Consider the following 8,700-nt stretch of genomic DNA (forward strand, 5'->3'; position numbering starts at 1 on the left):
TGAGATGTGAAAGAAGCTAGGGAAACTGGGAGATGGAAGTGAAGGAGGAGAACATTTCAAGCATGAGGGACAGCCAGTTGTAATGCCATACACAGAAGCTTTCCGGAAGAATGCTACTGTGAACAGCTTTTAAGGTTCTGACTACACAGTATAGTGATCACTCTATTTATTCTATAACAAATCAAAGCAAAACTTTCACAGAAAATCAAGGTACAGCATTCACAATATTACAACTTATCACAGAAAATCACAATATAATATTCACAATATAGTCTCAAAGTACAATAGTCAAAGTCTCCCACTCTTGGGGCAGACTTGATTAACTCAATCAGCCACTTATTCAGCAATCAATTACTAAGTATCATACACAATACCCTCCACCCCTTAGGTCACTAGTAAACTATAATTCCATAACTACTCAGTACCCAAGGAGAGGTCTTTTCATCTTGACTTGGGGCCTGTTCTCAGATTCCCTGGATCCCCTTCCATGGTCCCTGATTCTACCTGGATTCACCAGACTGTCACCTGGGTTCAGTGGCAGACAGCTCCCAGTTCCTTGTCCAGCTCTCTGGGTAGGTCCTGCTCCACACTCAAGTTCACAGGGTCTGGTCCACCCCCGTCAGATCCTTCACCATGGCTGCTCCAGGGAATTCAAGGCTCAACCAAGCCACAAACAGACAAAGTCTCAGCATCCCAGTCATGCTTCCTCAGTCACATGGGCTCCAGGCTCCTGTTCAGAAGAAGCTCCATCAGGACAAGTTCTCAGGAAATTCTGACTCAGTTCTCCATTCTCTCTTCTGTAGCTGCTCTGCCACCAGATCCTGGTCTCAAGAAATTCTGCCTGTGCTTCTCTGGGGCTTTTCTTATATATACAGCATTATCTACTTCTGTTTCAGCCAACCCCTTCCTGTTAAGTCAGCAACAGGAGACAGGAGTTCATACCTTCTGTTTCCCCAGCAGAGGCTTGATCATTTACTAAGTACCTGCAACCTTTGCCAACACAAAGGGATCTCCAAATTCAAATTAGATTACTATCCCACCAGTGAAAACCCATGAAGCTGGGAGGAGAGGCCTGTGACATTGGCTCACAGAGTACGGGGGAGAAGAGGTGGAGTAAGGGGATTGACTGATCCTTTAAAAAATACTCTCCAGGTGTGCCCATTCAGCCCCTTAGACCCACGCCTGTGTGAGAGACCCAGCCACTTTCCTGGGCCTGTTTTCCCAGCTGTAAAATGAAAAGGCCATCTCAGGTAGGGAAGGGAATGGGCATCAGGGAGCAGCAGGAATGCTAAATGTGGAGGACTTGGAATGCTAAACAGAGGGTAGCTTGAATGGGGGTGAGGCGGGTGCCACGGCTGCCTGGAGAGGACGGAGCCCAGGCAGGGAGCGCAGCCAGCGGGCTGTGGCCACAGCGGGAGCGCGAGGCGGTGAGGGCCCGCAGCGGGGCGCAGGGACGTAGGAGGAGAGCATGGGCCGCGCAGATGTCCCAGAGATGTTTGCAAAAGCAAAGTCAGCAGGCCTTGGGGCCTGGCCCTAGGTTGTATGTGGATGGGGCTGAGGGCGGCGTCTAGGTTTTGGGCTTGGGGGGGGAGAGAGGAGCGGGAGAGGGGCGGGTCTGGAGGAGCAGAGGAGATCGGCTGGGGACGCGTCTATAGGATATCCAGTTCCGGGTTCCCAGCGGGCGTCTGGAGACGCAGGACTAGAGAGCAAAGGTCGCGCCTCCTGCGATGGGAAGGAGTGGCGAGGGCAAGAGGCGGGATGCTCGGTACACAGGCTTCCTAGGTTTCCCGGGCAATAGAGAAAGCCCAATTTGAGATTCCCTGACGCGCATGCGCCTCCTCGTGGGCGGGACCATGCCCGTGACGCAAGGAGAAGGCGGGGCCTATCTGCGGGCGGAAGAGAGTGGGAGCGGCCTCGGGCGCCGGCGGGCGCTGGCTCGTGACGTCAGTGCCGCGCGCCCAGCGGCCTAGGCAAAGGTGGTGTCGGTCTGCTTGGTGGAGGCGATTGTGCGCCCCTCGTCCCTCCGCGCTTCCGCAGCTTCAGGCCCAGCTAGGCTCGGCCATGGCCAGCGACTTCTACCTGCGCTACTACGTGGGGCACAAGGGCAAGTTCGGCCACGAGTTCCTGGAGTTCGAGTTTCGGCCGGACGGTGAGCGGCGGGGGCGGCGTGGCCGGGACGGGGAAGGGAGAGGGAGGAATGAGGGGGGGCCCGGGCTGGGGGTGGAGCGGGGGGGCGGGGGAGGGGTCCGGGGGTACAGCGGAGCCCGGGCGGGGGGGACACAGGGGAGGAGGAGCAGGAGGCGGGGCGGGCTGAGCCTTATAAGGGGAACATTGGGGGATGGGGGCCAGGCTGGGGACCCCAAGCTTGGGTTTGCCGGGATGGGCTGAAGGAAGCCTTGTCAGGAGGCCCCTCAGCCCCGGACGTTGTAGGTTTTGAGGCAGGGAGAGTAGGCCGACCTCGGTCTCCTCTTCTGTACAATGGGGACAGTGATGCCCCCGGGGGGTAAGGAGATGCTGTGGCTGAAGTGCTTTTCACACCTTAAAGCGCCGTGGGATAGTCTTCTCCGCTCGTGGAATGGCAAGTCCTCCAGGCGGGGCCCGGTTGGTATTTGTCTTTTTATCCCTGGGGTCTGACACCAGCTGGAGCTTCCTAAATGCTAGTTTGATGGTGCTGGGGAGCTGCAGCCTGACCAGAATAGGGGGGAAGCCTGCATTCTGTGCCTGCTTTGCAGAGAGAGGGGAGGAAGTCAGAGGGTCCCTGAGATGGCGGCAGGGTGCCAGCTTCCCTGTCTGTGTGCCCCTTCTTCAGATCAGTCAGGTGGCAGAGTGCACCTGTCATTGCCCCCATTTTACAGGTGAGATCTGAGTCGTAATGACTTGGTTTCTGCCTTGTAGCTCCCAAACTCAATGAACTGTCTGCCGTTCTATTGCTGCTTGTCTGAGAAGAGTTTCCCTTGGAATGCTATTTAGCAAGCTTTAATTAAATGACTTCAAGATGCCAGGCACTGGTCAAGGCACTAGGGACAACCTCTGCCGTCCAGGAGAGTCCCTTCTACTGAAGGGAAACACGTACCCAGATGATTAAATACAAAATACATACAAAGTAAATGCAAAGGGACTGGAAGAGGGAATCAAATTAGCTGTGGCCTGTTAGAAAGAAAGGCTTTCCCCTTCCTTATCAAGCCTAGTTCCTCATCCCTCCACTAAGCTGACTGTATCACCAGCTGGCTGTTGAGAGCCTCGTGGTCTAAACCAATATTAAGGTGTAGGAGCATGTCAGGAGTGGCAGGGCCTCTTATTCAACCTCCTCATTTTATAAATGAGGAAACTGGGGCCCAGGTGTGGGAAATAACTTAGCCAGGGTCATAAGCAAGATATTAGTAGCAGGACAGTGACAGGAAGCCAGGTGCCCTGGCTCCCAGTCACTGTTCTTTCCATAAAGTTAAAATGATTTTTTTTTTGTTTTCTTTGAAATCTTATTATAGATATTGACTGTGTCATCCATTTGGTGATTAGTAACCTGTGGGCAATCTTGTGACTTACATTGTCTTGTAATGTATTTTTGGCTTTTTGCTTGGCTTTTCGTGTATTTGACTTGCATCTCCCAGGGAACCATTAAGTTCCTTGAGGCTTGGAACCTTTTCTTCAAACATGTTTTGTGTCATAGCATTTAGGGGAAGGACGAATCTTTAAGATCATCTAGCCCAACCCCTCATTTTAAAAGCCACGGACTTGACCAAGGTCACCTCGGAAGCAGGAAGCAGTCAGGATTCAAACCCAGGTCTTCTGACTCCAAATTCAATATTCTTTGCCCTGTATCATCTTGCCTCTGTGCCTGATGCAAGGCCCTGGGCACAATAAACACTCAGTAAATATTTGGTGTGACAAGCTGCAGCTTACGGGATGTGTCATAGGGATAGATTAGAGAGATCCACAGCTTGATTACATTTGGTGGCTATTTGGGATGTGAAAGTGTTGAGTTCCTTAAACTAAAAACCTGTCAAGTGCAGAGAGTTACTGCCTAAAAGTTATAAGCCTTAAATCTGACACAGCCAGCTAAGGCAGAGTTAGGACACTGTATTTGGAGAAGTTGAAAAAAGCCACGCACTTAAGAGTTTGACACTCCAGCTCTGTCACTAAATACCGACAGTGCAGGTCACTGCACCTCTGATGGCGTTTCTTTGTCTCAGTCTGCATTGAAAGGACCTTAGAGGCCAATTGTACATGAACAGGAAGGTCCTGTTCACCCCTGAGAGACCACCATCTGACCTTTGCTAGACTCACTCTTTTGATGGGAAACCTGTGACCTTAGATTTTTATTATGTGGAATCCTACCCATCCTTTATCCAAACCCTTGGAGAACAGCACCCCTGAAGTCTAGACTGCCTGTCAGACTCTGCTTGGATCTCCTTCCTCATCATAGACTCGGAGCTGGAATCCTCAGGCACTCTCTCCCAAGACTCCTGTCATTTTCACTCCATCAGCCTGCTCTTTCTTGTTGTTGAACATCAGATCTAGATTATAAATTCCCTGGCTTATCTGTCTTTTGAAGGATGAAATCATCGTTAAGCAAGTCAAGAAATTATTAGCCCCTTTGCTTGGGCAAGATGTCTGGATAACAGAACTTCCCCCATCGCTACTATAGAATTCCCATGGGCTAGGCTTCTGCTCCGTTTCTTTTATTTCCCGGCCTACCCAGGTGGTCTGTAGATTGACCAGTGAAGCTTGTTGGTGGCTGCACCAGATAGCTCTGGAGTACGGCCGTGTGAAGTGCGACCATGCAGGGAGTGGAGCAGCAGAGATATTCAGAAATCCAGAGAGCTGACGTTCAACCCAGAGGCCTCAGCTGCCCACACACAGGGGGCTCCTTTGCTGATCTTCACTTGAACCCAATTCTGGCTCTGGCTTTCCTCCCACAATGGTGTCTTTGTAGCACACGAAGCTGCTGCTCACCGCAGCCCAGCTCCATGACTGGACAGCTGCCCTTGGAGTTGGGGAGACGCTGTCTGCTTTGGAAGAGGGTGCTCCTCCCTGGGGAGTTCCTGATCCCTCTGGAATCCCAGGTTTAATAAAGACTAGCTAGGAAACAGACAGTGTTGCTCCTCTCCATCCATACCTGCACCCCATTCCTTTGGTATAATTCAGGCTTTTGCAGGCAGTGTCTCTTCATGAACTCAGGCTCGGTTCCTCTTGCCTGTCAGCTTTTCCCTTGGCATTTCTGTGTGGGCAGCTGAGGCCAAGGGTTCAATGGGCGCCTCCTTTTTCATCTCATGGAATTTCTGGGTGTCTGGCTGCTGTTCTCCTGCCAGCACAGTAGCCTGCTCCTCTTGGGGCCACCCTCAGAGCCCATCCAGTGCAGCCCCAAGGATCCTTTAACTGCCACATCCCCACCAAGTGGCCCGGCCCCCCTGCCCCCATCCCCGACATAGTGGAACCACAATCTCTCCCCTGGCAGCTTCCCCCATTGCTTCTGGTTATGTCCTGTGGACCCAAGCAGAACAAATCAGTCCTTCCTGTGACACCTGTTGTACATTTAATTGCATAGTTTGCTGTACTCTCTTTCACACTGTAAGCTTTCCCCTCTGAATGTCAGCCATGACAGTCGTAAACATTTATCAAGCACTCACCTGCTCTGTGTCAGTCACTGTGCTGAGGGGTGGGGGCACAAAGAAAGAGAAGAGACTGTCCCTGCTTTCAGGGTGCTCATGCTCTGGCACTGTGGCGGGGACAACATATAAACTGCTGTGTACTAGGAAGCTGTATACAAGAGAAATGGAAAATAATAACAGTTGGAAGAGGGGACAGAGAAGGCTTCCTGTAGAAGGCAGGACTTAAAGGTCAGTGGTCAGTGGCAGGTAGGGGAGGCAGCCAGAGGAAATGCCCAGAGCTAGGGAGAAAGGGGTGAGGAGCCTTGAAAGTGGGGGCGTGTCATGAGAGGCTTTGTTGATTCTGGAAGTGATATCGACCCACCCTCCCACTGGGGCTGGGGAGGAGCATGGTCAGCCTGTGTTTGAGTATGACTGCTTTGGCAGCTACGTTTTACCCGGTGGTTGTTGTTGGGTTTTCTTGGTAAACTGAATGTGCTTTTTGCTCCTTATAGGAAAACTGAGGTATGCCAACAACAGCAATTACAAAAATGACGTCATGATCCGAAAAGAGGTGAGAGCTTTGGGAGGGTCAGCAATCCCCTGGTCTGTAGGGTGGGATGAAGTGTTCAGACGCAGCAGAGAGGCTTCACAGGGAGAGCTGGAGAGCTGGGTCCCCTCCTAGCCCAGGGCAGATCCTCTGGCTGTAGCCGGGGCCAACTTTGCTCTCTGGCTCATTTCTAGGCCTATGTCCATAAGAGTGTGATGGAGGAACTGAAGAGAATCATCGACGACAGTGAAATCACCAAAGAAGACGATGCTTTGTGGCCTCCGCCAGACAGGGTGGGCCGGCAGGTGAGTGGGCAGCGGGCAGGGAGGGGACAATGGGCGGGGACAGGGCAGCTGGCAGGAAGGGGGCGGCCGGCAGGGAGAGAGACTGTGTCTTCAGGCTGGGCTCTGTTTTCTCAGCTAATGTGTATCAATACAGTGCATGAAACAATCCCTCCTTGCAAGAAGCTTACATTTTAACTTGTTTCAATCAAAGTACAACAGGGAAAATAACAAGTATGAATGTCAGTATAAAGAGAATAGAAACAACAAAACAGTGGTTTGTGCACAAGGGATTTTGAGAAGCAAGGGGATCTAGAAAGGTTTTGTGCAGAAGCTGGAGAGGAGTCTGTGAGGAGGAACTGAGGAACTGTATTCCAGGCATGGAGGGGTGAGGGGCAGAGAGAGGGGGAGGATTCCTCCCTCATCCTCAAATCCAGCTTGGTCACTTCTGTGTCCTCACTTAACACCACGGCCTGCCCCTCTCTCCTCTCCCTCCCCCACCTCTCCATGCCTGGAATGCCCTCCTTCCTCACCTTAGCCTCACAGACACTGTCTCTCCCTTCATGACAGCTCAAGTATCCAGTATGGCTGGGCCCAGAGCCGCAGTCCCTCTGCACTGTGACACTGGCTGTGAGTCACTAGGAAAGCCTGGCTTCTCTCTATCTCAGTGGGATGTGATTGGGCAGGGCTTGGACTCAAGATGATTAATTTTCTGGTAACTTTTTTTCTTAAATCATTCCTTTTCAGGAACTTGAAATTGTGATTGGAGATGAACACATTTCTTTTACCACATCCAAAATTGGCTCCCTTATTGATGTGAACCAGTCCAAGTAAGTCTGCTGCCTATAATGCTTGTGCATGGGTGGGTGCAGCCCACGTTCAGGCTGGCTGCTGAGACAGTGAGTGGGGCCCAAACAGTGTAGCTGACTGCTTCCTTCTACTGAGGTGCCCAGAGTAACCCTGGTCGTGTAATATTTCTGCATCCTCAGTGCTAGAAAGAATACCTGGGAAGAATCGAAGGTGTCAGGTGAACCTGTGAACCCAAACCCAGGGCTTGCTAGGGGAAGACTTGGGCATGCTGCTCTTGCTGGACCATCGTGCCCACAAGCCAGGCTCCAGGCTCCTTCCCATAGAGAGCCTAGAATTGCAGCTGGCCTCTGATAAAACCCTGAGGTGAATGGAGATGATGCCTTTGGGCTCTTTTGCTTCCTTCCCTGGTTTGCCTCTATAAATGAGTCACCTGTTAACTGTCACTACAGATCTTAGACCCCTCTGCTCTATGAGCAATCCTAGACCATTTATATGGATAGCATTACTATAGAAAACCTGTCAGTTAATGAGTTAACCTAAGATGGAGGGTGGGGAAGCATATGTTCAGATCAACAAGGCGCTGTCTGTCTAGGCCAGCTGCCTCTCAGGGCTTCATGGCGGCAGCCTCAGTAGCTCCAGGTGGGACTGCTTTAGGAAATGAGCCAGAGAAGACTTATTTTTGTTCCTTGGATACAGAGTCTCACACATCTTTCCTTGTGTTTTAGGGATCCTGAAGGTTTGCGAGTGTTTTATTACCTGGTCCAGGACCTGAAGTGTTTAGTCTTCAGTCTTATCGGCTTGCATTTCAAGATTAAGCCCATTTAGGCTGAAGGTTTTTAATTTTTTCTGTGTGCTTGGGTGGTGGTGTTTTTCATTCCCAGTGTCAGAAGACTTTTGTGTAAGTTAGGAAAATATTTTTTTATATGCTGTGTAAGTGACTGTCTTTAATAAATAAATATGCAGGTGAATACAGAGTTTGTTTACTCCCCAAATTCTGCACCAGCGTTGCCTTCAAAGCTTGATCCCGGAGGCCTTGAGTTCTGATGGCAGGTGACTTTCTTGGACCCTGACCTGCTTTGGCAGTTTGGGGACACTGCACTATGAAATCAGGGCTGTGTGGCTTGTGTTCCTTACCCAAGAAGTCTGCACGGCATTGGACAGGGGCAGTGAGTAACAGTTAGCCAATACTGTGTGCCTTCTGTGTACAGCCCACTGTGCTGGGTACAGGGAGGAAACAAAGACCTGTGGTGTGCTGAGTGCCTTTGGGAGACTCCGAGTCCAGGGGAGAAGAGAAGGCACAGACATGGACGGAGGACATCCTTATGCTGCTGCCCTGGAAGGCTGCAAAGAGCTGACTGAGTCTTCCTCCCTCTGCTTTCACAGCGTCCTGTCTCCCCTTATCACCTCCTAAATACACCCTTGGCTCTTCCCCTGGCCTTAAAGAGTCTTCCCTTGACCCTACCTGTTGCACTTT

General features: G+C 51.2%; 1 protein-coding gene across 2 annotated transcripts in view; it reads left to right on the plus strand.

The window, feature by feature from the left end:
* Positions 1–8,194, plus strand: part of LOC138164967 (protein mago nashi homolog) — a 237,049-nt gene extending 228,855 nt beyond the window's left edge. For both annotated transcript variants that reach the window (XM_069092974.1, XM_069092975.1), the window contains 5 exons: positions 1,947–2,149; positions 6,101–6,159; positions 6,330–6,440; positions 7,164–7,246; positions 7,952–8,194. In XM_069092974.1, the coding sequence (XP_068949075.1) occupies positions 2,062–2,149; positions 6,101–6,159; positions 6,330–6,440; positions 7,164–7,246; positions 7,952–8,051 (441 nt within the window). In that variant the 5' untranslated portion in view covers positions 1,947–2,061 and the 3' untranslated portion in view covers positions 8,052–8,194. Of the gene's footprint in view, positions 1–1,946; positions 2,150–6,100; positions 6,160–6,329; positions 6,441–7,163; positions 7,247–7,951 lie in introns of those variants that run through there.
* Positions 8,195–8,700: the final 506 nt, after the last annotated feature.

Source organism: Petaurus breviceps, unplaced genomic scaffold (genome assembly GCF_028583685.1).
Source record: "Petaurus breviceps papuanus isolate PSGF00001 unplaced genomic scaffold, PetGlider_PUasm1.0 207, whole genome shotgun sequence".
NCBI lineage: Eukaryota > Metazoa > Chordata > Mammalia > Diprotodontia > Petauridae > Petaurus > Petaurus breviceps.